At 42.5% G+C, this 27,580-nt stretch overlaps 1 protein-coding gene across 1 annotated transcript in view; it reads left to right on the top strand.

The window, feature by feature from the left end:
- Positions 1-26,341, top strand: part of EIF4E3 (eukaryotic translation initiation factor 4E family member 3) — a 122,355-nt gene extending 96,014 nt beyond the window's left edge. The window contains exon 7 of the mRNA XM_058437163.1: positions 26,096-26,341. Within this exon, the coding sequence (XP_058293146.1) occupies positions 26,096-26,157 (62 nt within the window). The 3' untranslated portion in view covers positions 26,158-26,341. The remainder of the gene's footprint in view (positions 1-26,095) is intronic.
- Positions 26,342-27,580: the final 1,239 nt, after the last annotated feature.

Genomic DNA, 27,580 nt, shown 5'->3' with positions numbered 1-27,580 from the left:
GAAAAAAAAAAGGAGCGAAGAAAAGCAGGATTGGTTAGTCCAAAATAAGTTGTGTCATAAGCCATTGCCACATGACAACCAGCAACAGCATTTCAGTGGCATATTTTAAAAGCATCTGTTTAGCTCACACATCTGCAGGATGGCTAGGGGTTAGGTGACCAAGGCCCAGACTGGTTTGGATGGTTTGGCCAGGTGACTCTGCCCAACTTGTCCCTCATCCTCCTCCTTGGACTAGTGGGCTACCCTGGGCAATTTTTTTCTCAGGTCAGTGCCAGAAGCACAAGAGAGTATGCCTAATCTCATAAGTGCTTTTTCAGCCTTTGGTCCCATCATCCCAAAGACCAAACAAACGTTAACATTCCATGGCCAAAGCAAGTCATGTGGCCAAACTCAAAGTCAAGAGAAGGGAAAGTGCATTCCTATCATGGAGGTAATGGGAGTAGGAAGTGAATGTTTCTAAACCATAATCTAATCTACTACATAAGAATCCAGGGGTCAGAGAGAAAAGAAATTAGGGAAACCCTGTTTAACTTCCTTCTTGAGTTATTGCATTCTTGTTTTCCTATTCTTGAAATTTCCAAGCCCTAGCAAGGGTGCTGTTGACTTGGTTGAGGTCATTGGTGTCAGCAGAATAAAAAGAACTAGTAACAGGGGCTAGCTGCTTCCTCTTCAGCAGAATCCAGATAGGGAACTTCAGAAATTGCCAAGGGACCCACCCCCGAGAGGACATTTGCTTTGAGCACTGAGCCTTCTCCTGCCAGCATCATGTGATGTGAGGAAGCCTTTGCAGTTTCTGCTTATTGTACCCCCCTCAGCATGGCTGAAGAGTTGGGAGAGAAGTTATCAGAAGGTAGAGAAATATGGAAAATCAATGACTTCGAACAGTTGTATCTCCCTTTTTGTCACTGAGGTTCACAATTTTGTATCTTCCGAAACTCAAGTTCCTTAATCAGCACGAGACAAGGAGATAAAAACACATTGCTGCAATCATGGGGGTGAGCCAGTAATTATCATCGAAGAGTACAATTGAAAACACATTTTATTTAAATATTTATCTTAGAGAACTGCTGTTTGAGAGTTTACAGTGCTTCTGGCGAGTGCAGCTGTTTGGGAGCCAGTGACCTCTCATTTCTGGCTCTTTTGATGACTGTAGGAGCCTGGAAGTTTCCTTCCCGGACTCCATCCTCCCCAGCGGTGCCAGTCGCATGGTAATGACTCAATACGTTTTTATGAAATGAATAAACTGTAAAGTTGGAACAGAACAGCCCATGGAGAGATGAAGGATATGAATGAAATGACATTTAAAACAATTTTGAGTCTTAGAGGTAGAGAGCATCCTGGATTCTCCCCACTTTGAGTGGAGTATAAATTTAAAAGCATGTGATTTTGTGCAGCAAAGGGATTGTAAATATCCCCAAATTACATAAGTGTGCCTTTTTTTCTTTACAATGTCAGATATAGAATTTTGTGAGCTCTTCAAAGTAGAGGATGCTCTATACACAAAGGAGTTTGTTCTTTGAATTATCTTTTATTTATTGACAGCTGGGGTGATGCAAGGCTGTTTCCCATGTTAAGAGAGTGTCAGTTACTTAGCTAATCGTATTTATCATCCAGGATTCTTTATTTGTTGATAGCACTGGAGTATATTGGAGTTTTTGTGTGCTACGTGTATATTTCCCTAGCTGCAGTGAATGTGGTTTTTGTATTTGTGTGAAACTGCTAATGTGTTGCTCGCTAGATCATGAGCAATGGGCTTCTGACAGCTCTGTTCATTAGTCAGCTTGGGGGAAAAAATAAAAGAAAACACATTGATATAGAAACAGAGTGTGAGCCAGCAATTATCATCAGAGAGCACAATCGAAGCCACATTTTATTTAAATATTTATCTTGTGAATTGATTCATACAAAACAAGAAGCTGTTTTTTATTTATGAATGGCTTCACTGCCGAAATTTGAAGAGCAAGAACGCTATTCGAGTTGGGTTAGATGCAGTCCACAGCTCAGAGTAAGGAGAGTTAAATAACGTCAAATTATTCATTGTGATATATCATTAAGATTGTTATGTGTGAATGTGTAGAAAGATGATAACACCGTGCAGCTGTTCACTTCAGAGTCCCGACTTTGCATAGTAAGAAGAAGAATAAAAGGAAGCTCAAGGATAACTTTTAGTATCAATAATAATTGTAGCAAATGTTTACAGATGCTAGATAAGTTTTACTACCAATAATAATAATAGCAAATGTTACAGATGTTAACCACCTGCGAATTGCTTTTCTAAATGCATGATATGTGTTAACCCTATCAAGTATTCTTTTTACTTCCACGTTACCCAACAAGGTTAAAACATTTAGCAAAGTTTGCAATACAGTGAAGTACCATTTATAGGACAGGATTTCTGGGGGTGCCACTGAAAGACCTGACTACTTGCCAGTTCCAGTTGCTATCTGGCACCTCTTAATGGTGATTGGTCACTACAGTATCAATATTAATGGGGAGGATTCTGAGTCCTGTGTCTTGCCAGGATTTCCAGGGACGGCAATTCTAGGAGTTTTCCAATTAGTTGGCATCCATTTAATTAGCCCATCTAGGAAGATGAGTCAGGAGCATTCTGATGATGTGGGGATCAGCCACCCTCCTTCCCAAAACAGGGTCTTTGGATATTTTGCCACCTGACCTCACCCTTCCTTCTCCCTGCAACCTTTACCCTCAATATACAGGGAAAGAACTTTAGCTCACCTTTGTTTGACAGTTAGATTACGGACAGGAGGCTGGGCATGGTAGTTACGCATATAATCCTAGCACTTTGGAAGGCCAAGGCAGGGAAATCACTTGAGGTCTGGAGTTCAAGACCATTCTGGCCAACATGGTAAAACCCCGTCTCTACTGAAAGTACAAAAAATTAGTTGGGTGTGGTGGTGCATGCCTGTAATTCTAGTTACTCGGGAGGCTGAGGCAGGAGAATAGCTTGAATCCAGGAGGCGGGGAGGTTGCAGTGAGCCAAGATTGCACCACTGCACTCCAGCCTGGGCGACAGAGAGAGACTCTGTTTCAAAAACAAAAACGGGCCGGGCGCGGTGGCTCACGCCTGTAATCCTAGCACTTTTGAGAGGCCAAGGTGGGCGGATCACAAGGTTAGGAGATCGAGACTTTCCTGGCTAACATGGTGAAACCCCATTTCTACTAAAAATACAAAAAAAAAAAAAAAATTAGCCTGGCGTGGTGGTGGGCGCTTGTATTCTGACCTACTCGGGAGGCTGAGGCAGGAGAATGGCGTGAACCCAGGAGGCGGAGCTTGCAGTGAGTGGAGATCGTGCCACTGTATTCCAGCCTGGGCAACAGAGTGAGACTGTCTCTCAAAAAAAAAACAACAACAAACAAACAAAACGAAAAAGGAAGATTGTGGACAGGAGTTCAATCACCAATGGCATTTTAGGACTTTGCATTATTATAGATATTTACTGTGCTATAATTTTAAAAATTAATCCTCTATAGTTGGACCTTGAGATTATTTGCAATTCGCCAACATAACATTGCAAGCATCTTTGACTGGACAGCTTTGCATACCTTTCTTACTGCTCTTTTAGGACAAATCCCCAGATGTGCTATTGTTGGGTTAAGGCTCTTCATACACATTGTGTTTGCCCTCCAAAAAGTTTGAACCTGTTTACTTTCCAGCCATCATGGAATGTGAGTGCTACTCCTATGATTGTTCTATGTAATGAATGCAAACCTGGAGAGAAGCAGGCAGGCTGTTGAGTGCATGAATTCAGGAATAAACACCAAGATAAGTGTGTTCAGACTATGGGTTGTCAATGACAGCAATTAATTTGGCAAAACAGAGAATTTTGGAAAGAAATGGTATTAGTTCAGCAAGTTGTATGTAGAAAAAAGTGCTCAAATCTCATTTGAATTGTAGCTCTCATAGTTCCCATGTGTTGTGGGAGGCACTGGTGGGAGATAATTGAATCTTGGGTGCGGTTTCCCTCATACTGTTCTCGTGTTAGTGAATAAGTCTCATGAGATCTGACAGTTTTTTAAGGGGTTTCCCCTTTCTTTGGCTCTCAGTCTCTCTTGCCTGCTGCCATGTAAGACGTGGCTTTGCTCCTCCTTGCCTTCCACCATGATTGTATGTCCTCCCTGGCCGTGTAGAACTGTGAGTCAGTTAAACGTCTTTCCTTTATACATTACCCAGTCTTGACTATGTCTTTATTAGCAACATGAGAACAAACTAATACAGCACTAAAGGAGAAGATAAGGGACTCAATGCACCATTTTGTGTGAGCACTTGGGACCTGTGGAAGAAACCTAAAGTGAAATCTTACAAAGAAATAAGGATTTACGAAAGAGACTGTGAAAATGAAACATTGTAGATATTTTATAGGTCATAGGAGATAGAGGAAAAGGAACAAGAAAAGATAAGCCTGAGATAAAAAAAGAAGTTATAAATAAGAGAAAAAAAAGAAAGGACTAGCTTTCTATTGCATATGTTGGAAGGATACCTTCAGACCAGCTGGGTTTCACAATTTTGGTATTAAAAAAGTCCTGCCTGAAAACAGTGGGGTGTGGGGTATAGCATCACTTCCTTCTAGGGGCTGGTTTGGATATTCCATTTGCTAAGTATACCCAGAGGTACTAAAATCTGGGCACTGACTCATGGGAACCAAACTCACAAGAAACTGATGTATGAAGCCAGACTGCAATTCATTTATAATGCTATCTGCAGCTACAAAAGGCACCATATTCTCATTCTCACTGGACTCTATATTGTCTGCCTAGGGACAGAGCTTCATGTGAAGCCACATTATGATTAGAAGTTGCTTTGTAAATATACTCATAGCAAGGAAATTAGTCTAGTGACCTTAAAAAGTAGTGTGTTAGTTGAGACTCTCTCAAAGATAAAAGATTAGAAATCAAACTTAAATTTAAGTAAAGAAGGAGATTATTTACTCATTTGACTGGAAAGAAATGCGTTCTGGCAAAGTTGGACTCAGGAGTTCAAACAATATCACCTAGACTTTGCTTCTCTACCATTCAGTCCACTGAAGGATGGATGCTCTATGCTGGTAAGGAATTTGTCTCTATGGCCCCTTGTTCCTAAGCCATTGCTCAAGGAGGATTTGTTGAATAGTTCAGAAAACAAGTTCTTAAGCCAAGACATTCTTTCTCCAGTCAGTGCTAAAAAGTAACTGCTAAATTTTATCCCCCGAAGAAACTCTATAAAGAGTCCCAAATCTTCCTGATCATAAGAATCACTTTCAAATATCAATTTCTGGCTCTCTTTCCTGGAGAATCACTGTAGCAGGATTGGTGGGACCCAAAAGTCTGTGTTTTTAACCAAACGTCTAGGCATTCTGTTTTTGAGACAGGGTCTCGCTCTGTTGCCCAGGCTAGAGTGCAGTAGCACGATCTTGGCTCACTGCAGCCTCCCCATCTCGGGCTCAAGCGATACTCCCACCTCAGGCTCCTGGGTGGTTGAGACTACAGGCATGCACCACCACGGGTGGCTAATTTTTGTATTTTTAGTAGAGACAGGGTTTTGCCATGTTGCCCAGGCTGGTCTTGAACTTCTGGGCTTACGTGATCTGCCTGCCTCAACCTCCTAAAGTGCTGGGATTGCAGATACGAGACACCGTGCCCGGCCTCTGGGCATTTTATTTTTTGAGAGGGAGTTTCACTCTTGTTGCCCAGGCTGGAGTCCAGTGGCACCATCTCAGCTCACTGCAGCCTCTGCCTCCCCAGTTCAAGCGATTCTCCTGCCTCAGCCTCCCCAGTAACGGGGATTACAGGCATGCAACACCACACCCGGCTAATTTTGTATTTTTAGTAGAGACAGGGTTTCTCCATGTTGGTCAGGCTGGTCTTGAACACCTGATCTCAGGTGATCTGCCCACCTCAGCCTCCCAAAGTGTTGGGATTACAGGTGTGAGTCACTGCACCTGGCCCTGGGTATTCTTATGTTTAGGAGAGGAGGGGGAGAGACATTGATTCAGACCAGCACTTCTGAGATTTTAGCGTGCGTACAAATAACTTGAGTATCTTGTTAAAGTGCAGGCTCTGATTCAGTAGGTACGAGGCAGGGATCAGATCGATCCTTCCTTCCTTCCTTCTTTCCTTTTTTTTTTTTTTTTTTTATTGAGATGGCGTCTCACTCTGCCGCCCAGGGTGGAGTGCAGTGATGCAATCTCAGCTCACTGCAACCTCTGCCACCTGAGTTCCAGCAATTCTCGTGCCTCAGCCTCCCAAGTAGCTGGGACTACAGGCACATGCCACCACACCCGGCTAATTTTTGTATTTTTAGTAGAGACAGTGTTTCACCATGTTGGCCAGGCTGGTCTCGAACTCCTCATCTCAAGTGATCTGCCCGCCTCGGCCTCCCAAAGTGCTGGTATTACAGGTGTGAAGCCACCACATCTGGCCACAGATTCTAACAAGCTCCTGGGTGATGTTGGTGCTGCTGCTCTGGGGAAAACATATTAGGAACCACTGACTTGCAGACCAGGGGTTGTTGGGGTCAGTTTCGCCCTTCTAGGGGACATATGGCAATGTCTGGAGACTTTTTATGATCACCCCTGGAGAATAGGTATGACTGGCAACTAGTAGGTAGAGGCCAAGGGTGCTGTTAAACACCCTACTGTGTACAGTAGACCGCCCCCCACAACATAGAATTTTCCAGCCCAAAATGTCAATCAACACTGCTGCTGTTCAGAAACCCTGCTGACGGGTATCTCCTTTGTGTAGCACCTAATTTGGGCAACACATGATACAACTGATGAGGCACAAGCTTTCTTAGCTGCCACCACAGTTTAGTCCCGTCTCACCAGGGTTCTGCTCATGACTCCTTGTTTGGGTTTTGGCTGTTGTTGAAGCAGCTTCACTTCCTATTAGCCATAAAAACAGTAGCCAATGTGATCACTCATCAAGATCTTTTCTGTGCCAGGTACTGTTCTGGGTGCATGATGCACTCACTGTGTGTGAGGTAGTTACTGTCAGTTACCCCTGTTTTCTGGAATGTGAAGTCTGAGGATCGGAGAGATTAAGCTCTTAGGTCATTTCTGCACCTGGAAAGAAAATCACAATAATTGCAATACTGTTTGGCTTTTAAAATAGATGGTATGCGAATGTATACAAAAGTCAAAAAGTACAAAAGAGTATGCAGTGAAGAATAAATCTCTGTTCCTCTCCTCACTCCCAGCCAGCGCCTTCTTTTTCCCACAGGCCATGCTTGCTCTCAGTTTCTTGGGTATCCTTTCAGAAGGGTCTCTGTATTAAAAGATACATATTTCCACAAAAGGATAGGCTACTCTGTTAGTTTCCTGTGGCTGTCAAAACAAATTACCCCAGACTGGGTGGCTTAAAAATAACAGAAACAGGTTCTCTCTCAGTTCTGGAGGCTGGAAGTCCAAAATCCAGTAGTTGGCAGGATTGGTTTCTTCTGCAGGCTCTCAGGGGAAACCTGGTCTCTCGTCTTCCAGCTTCTAGGGATTGCCAGCAGTCCTTGGAGCGCCTTGGCTTATGGCCGCCTGGCTCCATCTCTGCCCCCGTCCTCACATGGCCTTCTCCCTGGGTGTCAGTGTCCAACTTGCCCTCATCTTATAAAGACACCAGTCAGTGGATGAGGGCCTGACCTCATAGCTTGGCTACTTCTGCAGAGACGTTATTTCCAAATAAGGTCACATTCCAAGGTCCCAGGGGTAAGGACTCGAACGTATCTTTTTGGGTTACACAATCAACCCACGACAGCCACTAAACATTGCTTTGTATTTTTTCACCCATCAGTATGTCTTGGGTACTAGTCCACATTTATGCATAGAAAACTGCCCTTTCAGTGACTACATAAGGGTCCAGTGTGTGGACTTCCTATAATTTTTTAATCAGCCCTCCCTCTGTTGATGGATATTGTGGCTTTACCAACTTTCTGCGATTTCATATGCATTTTGAGTTCTCTTTTTTCATTTTTAGAGAATAACCAAACAACATAGGGAAAGAAATCGCTCCCCATGTATTCACATGACTAGATTCCTTAGAGTCAGGAATGATCTGTGAGCACCTTTTCTAGATCATCCAGAAATATCTTTTGTTTCCCAGGATGGATGAGTCTAGCTTCACAAACATTTACTGAGTGATGACTGTAATAGTTTCAACCTTTGCTGTACATCAGCACCGCTTGAGGAGCTACTTAAAAATACAGATTTGAGAGATGGTTTGGGGTGGGCCCCAAACCATCTCTCAAGGAGGTGTGGTCTTGGGAGATATATTTTAAATAAACTTCACAGATAACTAGGATTGAGTGCCACCAGAATGTGTGCCTTTTACTGTGCTAAGTGTCGGGAATATGGAGATGAATAATGTGCAATCCTTGCCCTTCAGGAGCCTGTGGTCTCTTGGGGAAAAACACTCTTGAACAGAGTGTTGCAGTATCAATCAACACAAGGAGCTATCAGCACAGCCCGGTGTAGGCGCTTGGCAGCCTGAGCACTGGGATCAAGATGGTGACAGAGGAGAAGCCCTGAGGACCCAGAGCCAACAAATGTTAGTGCAGCAACGACTTGGTTGCCACCGAGAAGAGAAAAGTAACAAACGTGGGAACAGCATCCCTTACAATCCCATCCTTGTATTTTAAGAAAACTGATGATGCAAAACTTGGGAAGAAGCTGGGGGAAGGTGAGAAGAAATCTGAACCATGGCTATATGGAGGCTGGCCATCTGGAGCCGAATCTGCCTCATCAAACAATCCCTAATTGTTTTTAATAAGGTGCATAAGTTATGTTTGGCTTCCTCTGCTCCATGCAGTCTCCCTGTTGAGACTGTTTTTTATTTTCTTATGAAACAATAAGGCCAATATAATTAAAAAGCAGCGGACATATTCACCTCCCAGAGAATGGGGCAGGTAATTAAGAGCTCCTTCTTGAAGGAAGAGTTGTTTTCTTTTTCCTTTGTGTTGCAGTTTTAATAAAGGAGGAGACAGCGGAGTAAGTAGAGTGCTAGTTAAATTCCAGTCTTTATTTTCCCTTCCATTTGCACAAGAGGAACTCTTGCACACTTGAAGAGGATGAGGACAGAAACATGTGCCTCTTTGGTTCTCTTTGGTACCCCATGCTCAGTATGGCCCCTGGTACTTAGAGGACACTTGATAAATATTTGTTGACTGATGGACAGCAGGAGAGGGAAGGACAGAGATTGTCTTCCCTCCAAGCACCATGGAAAGGGTTATCACAAATACTGTCGTCTTGAACTTAAGTCACAATCCTGCAGAGTCGGATACATTTAAAAAATGACCAATGTTGGCAAGAGGGAAATAATAAAAAGAGGAGAGTTAGGTGCCCCAGGATAGCATGCTTAGGGGGAGCCTTATGGGATGAAGGAAGTAAAAGGATGATAGAGACATTTTTTCAATATTAATTTTCAGAGAGAAACAAGGGAACAATATAGCCTCCTGAGATGGGAAACTGTAATTGCAAGATCTAGGAAAGGAAAAAAACAATTAAGCACCTGGTCATATAATCCTCCAGACCGGGAGGACCAAGAAAGTGGGAGGGGCAAGAGGGAATCATTGTAAACAGGCCGTGGGGGCTCAGAGACTCTCCTTTGGCCAGTGCTTCCCGGACACATGCCCCATGTCAGGGAATGAGTGAAATGCTTCGCTATGTTAGGATGCAGACGCATCCTGAGCACCCTGGGGGATGGGTTCTGCAAACCCCATTTCACCAATGAGGAAACAAAGATTTGGGAGGCTGAGAAACTGGCCCAAGATCAACATAACAGTGGCAAAGCCAGGATTTGAACCCAAACCGGGTCATCCTCACAGCCTGTGCCCTAATCTCCACATTATATTGGCATCCCATTTAATCTCAGATACAGGCAAGGTGGTTCCTTATAACTGACCCTGGGCCTTTATGTCATGACTTCCCTCATGGCAACATAAAAATGGATCCTATTTTTATTAAGATAATACCAAAATATCCACATGTGTACCTATTCACTCAACAACGCGTCTTTTTAGTACATAAGGATGAATGGGACACGGACCCTCAAGAGAGTTACGGTTTAGTAGCTGGCCTAAGCAGACGGTGCCAGGCATAAACAACAAAGTCATATGTCACTGTACCGGTAAGAACAGGTATATGTTCCTGGATGCCTGCTGGGTGCCTCCCTGGTTCGTCATGCTTTCCTATGCAGAGAGGTCTCTAGGCAACAAGCTGCGGGAGTTCAGATGAGGGAACCATGGCTTTTAGCCAGTGGAAGACTTGATGGAAGGCTGGCGAGGCCCGAGGACGGAGGAGAGGATGGACAAGGCCACTGCAGGGTGGGGCAAGGGGATTTGGAGGCATTTGTAGATGAGATTATGACACCAGAAAGGAGGGATTAGGGGAAAGTTTGGCCAAGGTGACTCAAGTCAGGTTGCAGCCAGCTTGAAATGCCAGGCTAACCAGGAGTTCAAGACTAGCCTAGGAAATGTAGTGAAAACCCATCTCTATGAAAAATTAGCCAGCTGTGGTGGCGTGCACGTGTAGTCTCAGCTACTCAGGAGGCTGAGATGGGAGGATCACCTGAACCTGGGAGGTGGAGGCTGCGGTGAGCCAAGATTGTGTCACTGCACTCCAGCCTGGGTGACAGAGTGAGACCCTGCCTCAAAAAAAAAAAAAAAAGCCAGTCTAAGGAGATTGAACTTAATAGGCAGTGGGAAGCCATGGAACTCTGTAGCCATCTTTTTAGGAATCCAAAGGAAAGGGTGTTTGGGAATGTGCAGTGAATTTGGTGCACTGCAACTGATTATCAGAGGAAGTTCCCTATCTCCGACACTTCTTGGAACTGCTTCAATTGCCAGTGACAGAAGCTTACCCCACATTGGCTTAAGTACAAAGGGATTAGCTGGTTACAATAAGTCAAGAGTCCCAAGTAGGGGTGGTGGGTTAAGACAGGGCTAGATCTTGAAGCTCAAGCCAGGCTGTGGGGTCTTGGTCCTTCTCTTTGCATCTCTGGTCCTCTCCCTCCCTCTGCAGGCTTCTTTCTCAGGTGTTCCCCAGTCTGGGCGCCATCCTCTCAGCAACATCCATGCGGGAGTCCATCACTTTCAACAAATATGCCAGTGCCCCCAGAATCCAGCTTCTTTGGCCCTCATTAGCTCATTCACACATCTTTGAACCAGTCACCATGGCCAGAAGGATGCCGGGCTCTGCTGAGCCGTGCCTGAGCTCCAGTTCCACACCTGAGGTTGGGGTAGGGGGCGCCAACTGGCCTTGAGGATTGAGAGTGGCAAGCAGTGATTCCTTAGAGAGAAAAACAAAACAAAAAACTGGGGTGTTGTTATCAGAAGGAGGAGGAACGTGGGCCTGGTGGGCAAAAACAACAGATGTCCACCGCAACACCTTTGAGAAAACGGCAGAAGGACGAATGGGGATGCATGGTGATGGTGGTAAGCTCTCCAAGACGCAAGGATCAGAAGCGGCCTCCCTGGTCCCTAATGTCTACTTTCTGTAAAGTGGCAATGCGGGTAGTGGGTTTTGCGGTTGCTAGGAGGAGTCTTCAGAAACAGAGAACGCAGGTCGCTGAGTGGGCTGGGGTAGTGCAAAGCGTATTGCAAGCAGTAGGAGTTCTGGTTTCTCTCCGGGTTTAGGAGCTGAAAGCCAGAGGAAGCAGTTGACGTATTCATTTCTGCTGCATTAGGCCTGCAGTTGCCAAATCACAGTTAAATTTGCATGCCCAGTTTTCCATGCAAAATGTTGTTCTCATGCAGATAGAGTTGCTGCAAACACACATCTGCCCAACTTATGAAAAAGTCTCATATTTCAGCCAGTCTGCTGTTCTTAGGTGTCAAGTAACAGCCAGTCCTTCTAAAGGGTGCGTTGATGAGGGAAGGATCGGGCTTCTTTGCTTGATCCAAGGTATCTTTGAGAGCCAGGAACCTGCTTTGTGATAGTGATCTCCACTTTTACCTTTGAGGGAAAGGAAGTGGCCCTCTAGTCACAGATGGATCATAGTGAGCAGTCGTTCCCGAAGGTTGACTTCTACAAGCCATCCACACAGATTTGGAACCACCAGCAGGTCTTCAGAGCACTCTAGTCTGGAGTGCCTTCCTCGAGATCCATCTCTAGGTCAACTCTGGCTGCTTACAGATACATCTGGAGAGTTGGTTGTTGTTGTTGTTATTGTTAAATGCCAAAACTACTCAGGAGGTAGGAGGATTGCTTGAGCCCAGGAGTTTGAGACTGGGAATCATAGGGAGACTGTCTCTAAAAAAAGTTTTTAATTAGCCAGGTGTAGTGGGTGTGGTGCACCCGTAGTCCCAGCTACTCTGGAGGCTGAGGTGGGAGAAGTGCTTGAGCCCAGGAGCTCGAGGCTGCAGTGAGCTATGATCGCATTGGTTCAATCTAGCCTGGGTGACCAAGCAAGACTTTGTTTTTTGTTTGTTTGTTTTTTTAAAGTGCCAAAGCCTAGACCTCCCCTCCAGAGATTCTGATTCAGTTAGTATTAGGTGGAGCCCAGGCTTCAGTTTTGTTTTCTTTTTAAAAGCTTCTCAAGTGGTTCTGGTTCTGTAGGCTTGAGAACTATTACCGTTCTCATTAGAACACAGGCCAGGCGCGGTGGCTCATACCTGCAATCCCAGCGCTTTGGGAGGCCCGGGTGGGCGAATTACTTGAAGTCAGAAGTTTGAGACCAGCCTGGGCAACATGGTGAAACCCTATCTCTAATAAAAATACAAAAATTAGCTGGGTGTGGTGGCAGGAAACTGTAATCCCAGCTACTCGGGAGGCTGAGGCAGGAGACTTGTTTGAACCAGGGAGGCGGAGGTTGCAGTGAGCTGAGATCGCACCACTGCACTCCAGCCTGGGCAACAGAGTGAGACTCCGTCTCAAAAACAAAAAAGAACTCAGAGTTTGTGTGTTTGCTCCCCTGAACCGTATCTCAACACAAATTACTTGCTTGTTCCCTCTTTTCTTCTGTCCCTGCCTTTTTGTCTCTTTCCCTCACACATCATTCTGTCTTTGGCTATCATTAAATTAAGTGCTTTGGTTAGGCAGTCTCTCAAACGGTCCTGAGCCTCAGTATCCTGATCTGCAAAATTGATGGGCCTACACTCTATAATTCTGCTTGGTCCTCTCTGGGTGTAAGCTTCTTGAAAACTGAATTTCTAAAATGTAGCCAAACCATCTGCAGGATCCCAAGAAGCCGGTTTGGTTGAACTAATGAAACCATCACTTGGTCATAATATAGACTCCAAACTCATGCATTTAGCTCTATAGTTCTCACTTGGGAGTGCTTTTGCCCCCAGGTGACCCTTGACAACGTCTAGAGGCTTTTTTGATTATTGCAAATACTCTGCTGTGGGTGTCAAATGGTTAGAGGCCAGAGATGCTGCCAAGTATCCTAGAATGCATGGTATAGCTCCCTAAACCAAGAATTATCCAGCTCGAAATGTCAGTAGCTCAGAGGCTGAGAAACCTTGCCTCTGGGTGTCCAGGTTTGACCTCCCCTGTCAGAACCCCAGCCGGTTTGACATGTTATCACCACTTTAATCATCTAAAGCTTGCACCTGCTTGGTTCAGCTGGGGATCTGCTGGAAGTTGTTTTCCAGGATGCCCATGAACTCTCTGTATATTTTCTGGTTTTTCATTTTCACTTTCCCTTAATGTATGAACCACTTTCTCTACTGTGACACATGGTTACCAAAGCTTTTTTTCCCCCTTCTCTCTTGTGTTCCCTCACGCCACACCATTTCAAAGTGGGGGCGAGAGGGACATCTGTTTGGGCCTGAGCCTCTGGAGGAGGCCCTAAAAATGTCTCAAGAGGAACTGAGTTGGAGACCAAAGAGGCGGTGGTGTGTGAAGGCCCCGGGCAGTCCTCTCAGCTCCAGAACGACGATGCTAAAAGAAGCATTAAGTGCTCGCATGTTGTGTTTATACTATTCCTATTTCATAAAGGGAGAAAAATTAAATTAAGAGGTGCTTAGCAGCATTTGGGAGTTGGGGATTTAAATGTAATTTTTCAGAGCCAATTGGCCAACTGGAGGGTTGAGCCATTTATGAGATGAACACAAAGTACATGTGGAAGGAGGGTGCTTGACTTACCAAACTATGTGTTTGCTTGAAGTTTTTCCCAGATGATGAAATGTTAATGCATCACTTTTATTTATTTTTATTTTTATTTTTTTTGAGACAGAGTCTCACTCTGTCGCCCATGCTGGAGTGCAGTGGCGCGATCTGGGCTCACTGCAAGCCCCGCCTCCCAGGTTCACGCTGTTAATGCATGACTTAACTGGAGTTTGGTTTGACAAGGTCTGTGTGTGACTGGAAAAGGGAGGAAGGGGAAGACCAATCATAGGATAATACAGAAGGCTGGATCTGTAAATGCTTCATTTCTCAGTCTGTGACTTTACAGAATTGTATCTGTAAAAGAGACAATGATACTGCAGTTTTGGTTTACATGTGCTTTGGAGAGTATATGAAGTAAAGGCGTTTTCTTTAATGGACAGCTAGAAGCATGTTGGAATTTTAGCCTCTGTGACTATTCAAAAAAATTTGTAAGCTTTTCTAACAAGAAGTAGTATGCTAAATCAAGTTTCTCTATGGAGAGCTTGTTAGATAAACTAATTATAAAAATTTGAAGAACTCTGGAAGAAATATAATTGCTATAAACCATTTTGAAATCAAGGTATATGAGTGACAAATGGTTTTATGGGTTTTGGAGTCAAATACAATCACTGAAGGTGTGTCAAAAGACATCTTAGAGTAACTTTGCTTCGCCTTCATGGAGGAGGGAAAGAAGGAGTTTGCCTAGAGACACCAAAGGCCCTAGATGCTAAGATTATTCAGGATGAATGAGCGGTAATCCTAACTTATTCATTTATCTAGAACAACCGACCACGTAAGATTCCTATGCTCTCCTCCCTGACAAACCACAATGGCACCAAGCTCCATCAGCCCCTTTCAGGAGCACTGTCTCTTTTATTTTTTAGACCAAGTCTCGTTCTGTTGCCAGGCTGGAGTGCAGTGGTGCAATCTCAGCTACATACAACCTCAACCTCCCAGGTTCAAGCAATTCTCCTGCCTCAGCCTCCTGAGTAGCTGGAACTACAAACACATGCCACCAGGCCCAGCTAATTTTTGTATTTTTAATAGAGACAGGATTTCACCATGTTGGCCAGAATGGTTTCAATCTCTTGACCTTGTGATCCACCTGCCTTGGCCTCCTAAAGTGCTGGGATTACAGGCATGAGCCACTGCACCCGGCCAGCACTGGCTCTTTTTTTCTTTTTTCTTTTTTTTTTTTTTAACGTTTTCTTTCTATGAGTTCTTTTAACCAGCATTTCCTAATAAAACCCCAGTTTTGAAGGTGTCTGGACCAACAAGCACATTAGTTCCAAGTCAAATATTTTTGTAAGTGACATCTATCCTGATCAGTTTGCACAAGCAAACGACTTGTCCAGGCTGGTGACTATATTTGCTGAAGTATTTGGGAATGCTTTCTCCTGAAGAAATCTAATAGAAAGTACAGATTTTTCTTTTAAAAAGAAGTGAGAAAAAAATAAAAGAACTGACAGAGATGGATTAAGATGAGTAACTGAAATTTGGCCAGTTAGCGAGTGAGCAGCACCCATCAGTTTAAGTGCCGTGTGTGTTACAGGGTTAGGAAGGTGCATAGGAAATTGAGACAGGATAAGAGTTGGGAGGCATGGAAGTCATCCTGTGACCCTCACGATTAGATTGGCCTTGACTTACCGTCTCACAGCCTCTCGGAACATAGTTTCCTCATCTGCAGAATAGGGATAATAAGAGCATGAACCTCATGGTGGTGTGTGGGTTAAATGGGAACATGCACATGAAACCCTGTAGCAGGTGCTTGGCATATTGTAGATATTCAAGGAATGGGAACTGCTGCTGCTGCTACAGTTATTTGAAATATACAACTCCGGGCCAGGCGTGGTGGCTCATGCCTGTAATCCCAGCACTTTGGGAGGCTGAGGCGTGCAGATCGCCTGAGTTCAGGAGTTCAAGACCAGCCTGACCAACGTGGAGAAACCCCATCTCTACTAAAAATACAAAATTAGCTGGGTGTGGTGGCGCATGCCTGTAATCCCAGCTACTTGGGAGGCTGAGGCAGGAGAATAGCTTGAACCCTGGAGGCGGAGGTTGCAGTGAGCCGAGATCGTGCCATTGCACTCCAGTCTGGGCAAAAAGAATGAAACTCTGTCTCAAAAGAAAAGAAATACACAATTCTGCTACTTCTGATATCATGTGTTACTATATTTAATAGTATCTGTGACAGGCAGAATGCCCCCCCTACCAAAATGCCCACACCCTAACCCCAGAACCTGTGAATATTCTACTTTACCCTGCAGGAAGGACCTTGCAGATGCAATTAAGGTTATGAGCCTTGAGGTGGGGAGAGTGTTCTAGATTATCCAGGCGGGCCCGATCTAATCACATGGCTCCTCAAGAACCAGGAACATGTTCGTAGCTGTGGTCACAGAAAGATGTGAGGACAGAGAAAAGCATGCGAAGACATAGACTCGAGGTTGTTAGTTTTGAAGATTGAGGAAGGTGGCCATGAGCCAGAGAATGCAGACAGCCTCTAGAATCAAGGAAAAGCGTTCTCCCTGAGAGCCTCCAGGTGCCAAAAGAATGATTTTGGCCCTGTAAAACCTGGGTTGGACTTCTAACCTGAAGAATTGTAAGACAATAATTTTGTGTTGTTTTAAATTTGTGGTAATTTGTTACAGCTGCGATAACAAACCAATACACTGAAATACTCTTAGTAATATTACTTTTTTGGGCTTTATTTTATTTTTTTTGAAACAGAGTCTCACTCTGTCACCCAGGCTGGAGTAAAGTGGCCTGATCTTGGCTCACTACAACTTCTGCCTGCCGGGTTCAAGCAATTCTCATGCCTCAGCCTCTCGAGTAGCTGGGACTACAAGCATACACCACCATGCCTGGCTAATTTTTGTATTTTTAGTGTAGACCTGGTTTTGCCACGTTGGCCAGGCTGGTCTTGAACTCCTGACCTCAGGTGATCCACCCATCTTGGCCTCCCAAAGTGCTGGGATTACAGGCATGGGCCACCACGCCCAGCTTTTTTGGCTTATTCATTATGAAAATGCCTAGAGTTCAATGGAAAAGGTGACTGTACTATTCTTGAAAGGGCAACCTAGTATTATAAATGGTTTTTCGTATAACAAATATAATTCAGCATCCTTAAAAACTTTAGAAAGAAATAATTTTCATTTTTTTTACTTTATCATGTAAAATTACAAAGTTATACTCATCAGAAATGTAGAAAGACTAGAATATTGGTCACCTGGATTTAACAATTAACTTTTTCCCATATTTGTTACTTCCTTTTTCTTTCTCATTGTTTCTTTATTTGTTTATTTTTGGTTGAAATGTTTTAAGATAAATTGTAATCACTATTACATCTTAACCATAAATACTTCATTATGTGTCCATAAAATGACATAACCACAATATTATTATCGAGACTAATAGAATTACTATTAATTCCCTGAAATTATCTAATACCCAATTCATATTTAAATTTTTTAAATGCCGCCAAAAGTTTTTTTTTTTTTTTTTTTTGAGACGGAGTCTCGCTCTGTCGCCCAGGCTGGAGTGCAGTGGCGCCATCTCGGCTCACTGCAAGCTCCGCCTCCCGGGTTCACGCCATTCTCCTGCCTCAGCCTCTCCGAGTAGCTGGGACTACAGGCGCCCGCCACCACGCCCGGCTAATTTTTTGTATTTTTACTAGAGACGGGGTTTCACCGTGGTCTCGATCTCCTGAGCTCGTGATCCGCCCGCCTCGGCCTCCCAAAGTGCTGGGATTACAAGCGTGAGCCACCGCGCCCGGCCTAAAAGTTTTTTTTATAGCTGACTTGTTTAAGCCAGAATGCAGTCAAGGATTGTGCATTGCATTAGGGGTCATGGTGTCTCCTGAGGCTTTTTTTTTTTTTTTTTGAGACGGGGCCTCACTCTGCCACCCAGGGCCTGGAGTGCAGTGGTGTGATCTCGGCTCACTGCAACCTCTGCCCACCGGATTCAAGCGATTCTCCTGCCTCAGCCTCCCAAGTAGCTGGGATTACAGACGCCTGCTGCTGCGCCTGGCTAATTTTTGTATTTTTAGTAAAAATGGGGTTTCACCATCTTGGCCAGGCTGGTCTTGAACTCCTGACCTCGTGATCCACCCACCTCAGCCTCCCAAAGTGCTGGGATTACAGGCATGAGCCACTGCACTTGGCCTCCTGAGGCTCTTTTAATCAAGAACACTCCACCCCCACCACACCCTACCCTGCTGCTTTATTTCATGGCATTGGCTGTTGAAGAGAGATGGTTAGTCTTTTTGTAGATGGTCTTACAGTCAAGATTAATGTAATTCTACTTGGTGACAATTTCTTTAGAAACAGTGCAGAGGAAGACTATTGTGCTTCAGCTTTTTTTCTTTTAGACTTTACACTGCCTTTAATTCTTTCAGTCACACATCCATTCATCCAAACAAATTAACCAACATTGATTGAACACGAATTCTGCATATCTCCTGAGCACCTACACTGGAAAGATTCACTCTCCAGCCACTGTAACTGGGTCTCAAAGGAAAGACTTCATTGTTTCTCCTGAAACTTCCTTTGAAATATCAAGAGCCCTAGACTCATTTTTCTTATCAAAGAAGGTCTGAGAAAGTGTATGGTCAGGAGAGTTTGAATCTACATGATACTGTTACTACTGCCACCCTTAGGGCTCCATCTTTATTGAGCTTCTAAGTACCAGATGCTTGACATATATTACCTCTAAGCCTCACCTCCAAGCCTGTAAGGTAGGTATTATTATTCATTTAATAATGTTACCATTTTACAGATGATACAACTGCAGCTCAGAACAGTCAAGTACTTAGTCTAAGGCCTCACAGCTAATGGTGGCAGAAGTGGGATTCTAACAAAGGTGTGTCTATTTCTGGTGACCAGTCTTTTTACAAAACCGTGATTCTGTTATTCCAGGGCTTGTTTAGTATTCAAATCGATTTTTCCATTTTGTGATGACAGAACACTCGAATCTGGGAGGCAGAGGTTGTGGTAAGCTGAGATGGTGCCATTGTACTCCAGCCTGTGCAACAGAATGAGACTCCATGTTTGGATGAATGGACGTGTGACTGAAAGAATTAAAATTTTTTAGCAGTCTGTATATGGTACCAAATGACCACTAGCAGATCAATAAAGGTTGTTTCGGGTTCTTCTTTTCTCACTCATTTAGAAACTATGGCCAATCTGCCGGAAAAAAAAACACAGAACCCCGGAGACTCTATCAATTTCAAGACCCCAGAGCAAGGGATCAGCAAACCTTTTCTGTAAAGGACCAGACAGCAAATATTTTAGATTTTGTGGGCCATATGGTCTCTATCACAGTTACTCAACTGTGCTACTGTTGCACGGAAGCAGCAGAAGACAGTACATAAATGAATGAGGGTGGCTGTGTTCCAATAAAACTTTATTTACAAAAACAGACAGTGGGCTGGATTTGGCCTGGAAACTATAGTTTGCCAGCCCCTGCCCTAAAGCAGAGAAAACAATGTGGCAGCCAATAGGCAAAACTTGGCTGAAGATATATGTGATCACCTTATACAATGTTCAGCTATTTAAAAAGTTAAATATTAACATTTAAAAATCACGATAGTTTATACAAGGAGCAAGGTGTTTCCAGCTCCACTGGAAAGTTGGAAGGTCTGGTGTTTAAGCCCTTGGATCTCATGATGGGAAGGAGCTGGGCAGCTGCTCCTTGATGTGGTCACTGTCTGTCCAGCCTGCCACCATCCTTACCCTTCTCTATTGGTTCCCTTGATCATCTTTAACATGGCACTATTTTCTCATTGCTCTCCTTGGCCTGGTTCCTGTGGACACTTGCATTTTCAACCACTGCCACAATGGAAAAAGATAAAGAAAGACATTTGATTGATAGTAAAAAGATCTTTTCATAAATAGTCCTTGGAAAGTAAAGGCACAATGGTAAAATTTGGCCAGAATTTATGCTTGATTTTTAAGTACAACAACTTGTCCATTATCAGGCAGTGAAGGATAATTTGCATCTGGCATAACTTCTATTGGAAGATGTAGATAACTAGGCAATCTGACCCTGAAGTGTTATGAACAGGACCAGCTCTAGGCAGAAGTGTGGAGGCTAGATTTGGATAACAGAAGAATAGAAGAATAGAAGAAAGGATGGCCTAGATGGTCACTGGGGAATTGTAGGCTGGGCATCCCTCCTGTGATCATAGTCACTCTCTTCACACTCGTTCTAATTTGTCCATGTTCCTCCTAAAACAACCCCACAAAGCCTTCCAGCAACAGGCTGAAGGATACATTCTCTATATGTATGGTCTCCAAAGCATGGTGAGTACACACACAGGGCATCTGGTATAATCTATTGGCATATAGAAAGTATTAGAACTTCTTTAATATATATATTTAATTTCATTCTTTTAAAAAAATACTGATTGATTGATTGAGACAGAGTCTCACTCTGTTGCCCAGGCTGGAGTGCACTGGTGCTGTCATACTTCACTGTCACCTCAAACTCTTGAGCTTGGCTGGGCGTGGTGGCTCACGCCTGTAATCCCAGCACTTTGGGAGGCTGAGGTGGGTGGATCACCTGAGATCAGGAGTTCGAGACCAGCCTGGCCAACATAGTGAAACCTCATCTCTACTAAAAATACAAAAATCAGCTGGGCATGGTGGCAGGTGCCTGTAATCCAAGCTACTCAGGAGACTGAGGCAGGAGAATCACTTGAACACTGGAGGCAGAGGTTGTGGTGAGCCGAGATGGCGCCATTGTACTCCAGCCTGCGCAACAGAATGAGACTCCGTCTCAAAACAAAAAAAAAAACAAAGCCCTCGCAAAAAAACAACTCCTGGGCTCAAGTGATCCTCTCACCATAGTCCTCTAAATAGTCTGGCTAATTTTTTATTTTTTAATAGAGATGGGGGGGTCTCACTATGTTGTCCGGGCTGGTCTTGAACTCCCAGCCTCAAGTGATCCTCTCTCCTTGGCCTTCCAAACTGTTGGGGTTACAGGTGCGAGCCACTATACCTGACCTTTAATCTCATTCTTTAAAATTTAATGTTAAATGTATGCATTGTGATGCTCACATCAGCACAGTTGTACATATACATATCAGTATATTAGTATAGTTGTTTACATATACATATATAATTTATAAATGAGTAAAAATACATATATTTGTGCAGGATCAATACATTGTACTGTTAGGTGTACAGGATCACAAAAGCTTAGGCCACTGTTCTATTGACACATTTTTAAAACAAAGCCTAAGATCATAGTCTCTTTCTTAAAATGAGAGTTTATTACTGCTTTTACAAATTAAAAGCTCCTTTTACAAAAGTGATCAGGCAGTTTTATCTCTAAATACTTACAAAGTTGCCAAGCCCTGCAGTAATGTATTGCTTGAATCCCTGACAGCAGGTGTAGAGAGAGCATAGGTTGATTCTATCATTTAGGCTTTCAGGGATAATACTCTTTCTTTTTTGATTTTTCTAAAAATTTGAATGACAACATTGAAAACAAAATCTTTGAGATTAAACCATGTATCTCATACTTGAAATCCAAAAATATTTTTAAAGGAGACAGATTTAATAATGTAGTGAAAGAAAAATTGTGGGTGAGGAGAAGAACTGATTACAAGGAAAAAAAGACAACTAATGGAGGCCCAAATCAGAAAGCAAGAAATTATTCCAGAAGGACAGTAAATGTGGTTAGAGGACTAACCCATATTCAAGTCAGGAATATATTCTGAATTATTGAAATCGGAATGACTCTCATATTCTATTAAAGAGGAAAAATGGTATTAGAATAAATATTAAAAGGAGTCAAGATCTGGGGCATTAATCTTGTCTGAACATCATTAGGTTCCTTCAGTGTATGCATGTGTCCTTTCCCACTCTTCTATACCCGCCCCCTCACCCCCAGCCTTTGGTGCCCTGCACAGAGTAAACTCCCAATAAGAACTTCTTAACAAATGGGTAAAAATGTACTAATGACTGAAGCTGTTTCTCCAGGACACCAGGACTGTGGACTGAAAAATTGAAAGTCCAGGTGACATTTTATTAAGTTGATAGCAGTTATTCTAATTTTTATTTCAACAAATGTGATCTGGGCACCCCCACTCAGTGCCAGGCACTGTGTTTGGCATTGGAAATAGATGAGACGCAGTCCCTGTCCTAGAGCAGCTGACCATTTTGTGGGGAAATGGACTGGAACATTGCGGCCCCCCAACCTGCTGAGTTCTGCACCAGAAGGATGGAAAAAGTGCTAGGGGACTAAAGGGAGGGGAGTTGGGGAGTGTGAGAAATGCTGCCTAGGAATATTTGGATGAGGCTTTAAAGGATGTTTTCAAATGAAAAAGGAAAGCTAAGAGGAGGGAACAACTTAATTAAAGGCGGGGACGTGAGAAAGGGCAGCCTACTTCAGGAGGTGTAAGAAGATCGATGTGGAGAAAATTGGAAGTAAAGTTTACACTTTATCTTGGAGATGATGGCAGATCGTTGGAGGATTCCTTTTTGTTTTAAGCAAAAGATGGTCATGTAGAGATCTGGTGAAAATTCAAAGGACAAATTGAAACAGATTGGAGAAGCCATTTTGGAGGCTACAAAAATAATCCAAACCAGAACTCTTAGACTATAGAACTGGAGAAGTCATGTTAGGATTAGCAAAGAAAGAACGCATTTAAGAGACATTTCAGATGCTACTATCAACAGAGCCTGATGCACTTAAGCCAAAATGGTAGGGAAGAATGAGAACTAAGTGGTAGCTATCGAAGTGGCCTCCGTTAATCATTATGGAATGCAGGGACAGGGGAATGGTGTGTCCCTGGTTTTTGTTTGTGTATTTGGTGGCAGGAGTGGCTAGTGTTAAAAAGATGATGGGTTTGATAATTGTTTCCATTTTATTAATTACTAATTTTAGATTAATGTACCATAAATTTGACCTTTCCTGGTGTAAAGTTCTATGAGGTTTGTTTGTTGTTTTTTTTTTTTCCTTGAGACGGAGTCTCGCTCTGTCGCCCAGGCTGGAGTGCAGTGGCGCGATCTCGGCTCACTGCAAGCTCCGCCTCCCGAGTTCACACCATTCTCCTGCCTCAGCCTCTCCGAGTAGCTGGGACTACAGGCGCCCGCCACCGCGCCCGGCTAATGTTTTGTATTTTTAGTAGAGACGGGGTTTCACCGTGGTCTCGATCTCCTGACCTCGTGATCCGCCCGCCTCGGCCTCCCAAAGTGCTGGGATTACAAGCGTGAGCCACCGCACCTGGCCAAGTTCTATGAGTTTTATCACATGCATAGCTTCACAGAGGCAACACTACAATCAGGATACAGGACAGTGTCATCACCCCCAGAAACTCGCTTATGCTACCCCTTTGTAGTCAAAACTGCCCCACTTCTAGCAATTAATGAGCTGTTTTCAATCCCCATTATTTTGCCTTCTGCAAAATGTCACATAAATAAAATCACATATTATGTAACGTTTTCCGGTTACCTGTCTTCACTCAACATGGTGCCTTTAAAATTCATCCCAGTTGTTAGGTGCATTAATAGTTCTTTTTCATCACTGAGTAGTGTCCTGTGGTATGGATGTACCATAGGTGGTTTATCCATTCACTGTTCAAGGACATTTGGGTTGTTTTCAGTTTTGGGCAATTATAAATAGAGCTGTTATAAACATTTTCTTTCCTCTCAGAAAGCAGAGGTGTGTTTTTTTTCTATTTTATTGAAGTAAAATATATATAACATTAAAGTTAACCATGTTTAAGTGTAAAGTTCAGTGACATTAAGTTATAAACTTTTTTTGTATGAGTTTTTATGTGAACGTAAGTTTTCATTTATCTAAAGTAAATATTAAAGGAGTGAGATTGCTGGGTCCTTTGGGTAAATTCATCTTTACATTTAAAAGAAGTTGTTCGCCGGGCATGGTAGTTTGTACATGTAATCCCAGATACTCTGGAGGCTGCAGTGGGGGGATCAGTTGAACCCAGGAGGTTGAGGCTTCAGTGAGTGATGATTATCTCTCTGTACCTGGGCCTGGGCAAAAGAGCAAGACATTGTCTCTTATATATAAAAAAAAAAGAAAAGAAAAGAAAAGAGAAATTGTTAAACTGTTTTCCAGAGTGGCTGTATCATTTTGCTTTCCCACCATGAAGGTATGAGAATTTCTGTTGTTCCATATCCTTGTCAGCACTTGGTATTGACAGTCTTTGCCCTTCCCATCCCGCACCAGACCCTGCCCACTGCTCCCCGCTCCCTGCTCCGTTCTCATTGTGGTTTTAACTTGCATTTCTCAAATTGCCAGTGACATTCACCACCTTTTCGTGTTCTTTTTTTGCCATCCACTTTGTGAAGTGTCTGTTCAAACCTTTTGCTCACTTTGAAATTGGATTCTTTTATTTCTGTTGCATTTTCAGAGTTGTTCGCATATTTTGGATACAAGTCCATCGTTGGATATGTGATTTCCAAATACTTTCTCCCATTTAGTAGCTTGTCTTTTCGTGGTTTTTTGCATAGCAAAAGTTTTGAATTTTGATGAAATTCAGTACATCAATTATTCTGATATGGATATGGCTATTGATCTCATAGCTAAAAACTTTTTGCTTAACATAAGGTCACAAGCTACTCTCCTCTCTTTTTCTAACAGTTTTGTCATTTTACATTTTATATCTATGATCTTTGATCTGTGATCCGTTTTGAATTTATTTTTCTATAAGGTGTAAAGCAGAGGTACCTTTTTTGTTGTTTGTTTTTTTGAGATACAGAGTCTTACTCTGTTGTCCAGGATGAAGTGCAGTGGCAAGATCATTGTTCAATGCAGCCTCTACCTCCCAGGCTCCAGTGATCCTCCCACCTCAGACTCCCAAAGCAGTTACAGGTGTTAACCTCAGCACCAGCCGAGGCTCCTTTTTTTTTTTTAACTTATGTATGTCAATTTGTTTCAGCATCATTTATTGAAAAACCATCCTTTCTTCATTGAATTGCCTTTGTACCTTTGTCAAAAATCAACTGGCCACATCTATTTCTGGACTCTCTATTCTGTTCTGTTGTCTATGTGTCTGTTCTTAGACATTACAATATTGTCTAAAATGCTGTAGGGTTGTACTGTAATCAGTTTTAAGATCAGTAGTGTGGGCTGGGCGCAGTGGCTCACACCTGTAATCCCAGCATTTTGGGAGGCTGAGGCAGGTGGATCACCTGAGGTCAGGAGTTCGAGATCAGCCTGGCCAACATGGTGAAACCCCATCTCTACTACAAATACAAAAATTAGCCAGGCATGGTGGCACGCACCTGTAGTCCCAGCTACTTGGGAGGCTGAGGCAGGAGAATCGCTTGAACCTGGGAGGCAGAGGTTGCAGTGAGTAGAGATCACACCACTGTACTCCAGCCTCGGTGACAGAGCGAAACTCCATCTCAAATAATAATAATAATAATAATAATAATAATAATAATAATAATATCAGTAGTGTGAGTCCTCCAATTTTATTCTCCTTTTTTCAGAATTGCTTTTGATGTTTTAGTTTGCCTTTCCATATAAATTTTAGAATCACATTGCCCTTATCTTCTAAAAAATTATGCTGGGATTTTGATTGGAATACCACTAAATTTATAGATCAATTTGTGAAAAATTGACATCATAACAAATTTGAGTGTTTCACTTCATAACTATGGTATATTTCTTCATTTATTTAGGTTTTCTATGATTTATTTCATTAGCATTTTGTGATTATCACCCTATGTATCCTGTACATGTTTTGCTGGATTTACACTTAACTATTACTTCCTCCTTTTTTTTTAGAGCTATTCTAAATGGGATTTTAAAAAATTTGAGTTCTAATTGTTCATTACTAATTTATAGAAACATAATAGATTTTTGTATGCTGTGCTTGAATCCTATGGTAATACTAAATTTACTTATAGTTCTAAGAGTTTTTTTAAAAAAATAGATTTCTTGGGATTTTCTACATAGACAGTTATGTTATCTGTGAATAGGCATGGTTTTATTTCTTCTTTTCTTTTCTTTCTTTCCTTTTTTTTTTTTTTTTTTTTTTTTTTTTGAGACAGGGTCTTGCTCTGTCATCCAGGCTGGAGTACAGTGGTGGGATCACAGCTCACTGCAACCTTGAACTTCTGGGCTTCAACAATCCTTCTGCCTCAGCCTCCTGAGTAGCTGGGACCACAGGTGTGTGCCCCCATGCCTGGTGAATTTTTAATTTTTTTGTAGAGACAGGGTCTCCCTTTGTTGCCTAGGCTGGTTTCAAACTCCTGGCCTCAAGTGATCCTCCTACCTTGGCTTTCCAAAATGCTGGAATTACAAGCATGAGCCACCATGTGACCTATTTCTTTTTTTCTGATTTGGATGTCTTTTAATATGACATCTTGCTTTATTGTACCTTCTAGGACTTCTAGTATAATGTTCAATAGGAGTGGTCACGTTCCTAATCTTAGGGGAAGAGCATTCTCTTTTTCACCACTAAGCATGAAGTTCCCTTTGTTTCCTAGTGTGCCAAATGTTTTGTTAATCATAAATGAATACTGAAGCTTATCAAGTGTTTTTTGCTTCGATTATATGATCATGTGGTATTTCTAGGCCTTAAATATGGTGATTACATTGATTGTTACGTATTAAATAGCCTTGCATTCCTGAGATAAACCCCATTTGATCGTGATGTATTTTTAAAAATATATAGCAGGATTTTATTAGCTAATATTTTGCTGAGGATTTTTACAGCTACATTCACAAGGGTAGTTTTGTACTGTCTTTGTCTGGTTTTGGCATCAGGTTAATGATGGCCTCATAGAATGAGTTGGGAAGTATTCCCACCTCTTATTTTCTGGAAAAGATTGTTTAGAATTGGTTTTGTTTCATCTTTAAATGTTGGGTAGAGCTGCCAGTAAAATGATCTGAAACTGGAGGAGTTTTTGTTTGTTTGTTTGTTTGGCTTTTTTTGTGGCGAAGGGAAGATTTCTAACTATGAATTCAATTCAAAAAAAAAACGTAAGATTACTCAGGTTACCTTTTTCTTCTTGGGTGAATTTTGACAGTTTGCTGCTTTTAAGAAACTGGTCCATTATGTCTAAGTTTTTAAATTCATGTGCAAATAATTATCATAGTATTTTTTATTAGAATTTTAGTATCTGTAAAGTCTGTAGTGATAACACCTTTTATTTCTGATATTGGTAATTTGTGTCTTTTCTCTGCTTTTGTTTGTCAGTCTGGCTAGTGGTTTATAAATTTTATTGATCTTCTCAAAGAGCCAGCTTTTGTTTTATTGATTTTTTTCTGTTTTCTGTTTTCAGAAAACAGAATTATTTCATTTATTAGGTATTTCTTCTGTTTGCTTTGGGATTCTTTGCTCTTATTTTTGTTGTTTCTTACGTTGGAGGCTAAATTGCTGGTTTGAGACCTCTTTTTCTAATAAACATTTAATACTATAAATTTCCATCCAAGCATTCCTATCGCTGTATCCAACACATGTTGATGTGTTGTATTTTATTTTTATCCAATTCAAAATATTTAAAAATTTCCCTTGGGACACAGTTATAATA

The sequence above is a fragment of the Hylobates moloch genome, unplaced genomic scaffold, assembly GCF_009828535.3.
Source record: "Hylobates moloch isolate HMO894 unplaced genomic scaffold, HMol_V3 SCAFFOLD_4, whole genome shotgun sequence".
Taxonomy (NCBI): Eukaryota; Metazoa; Chordata; class Mammalia; order Primates; family Hylobatidae; genus Hylobates; species Hylobates moloch.
Note: the sequence above shows the minus strand (reverse complement) of the source record. Positions and strands in the feature narration are given on the sequence as shown.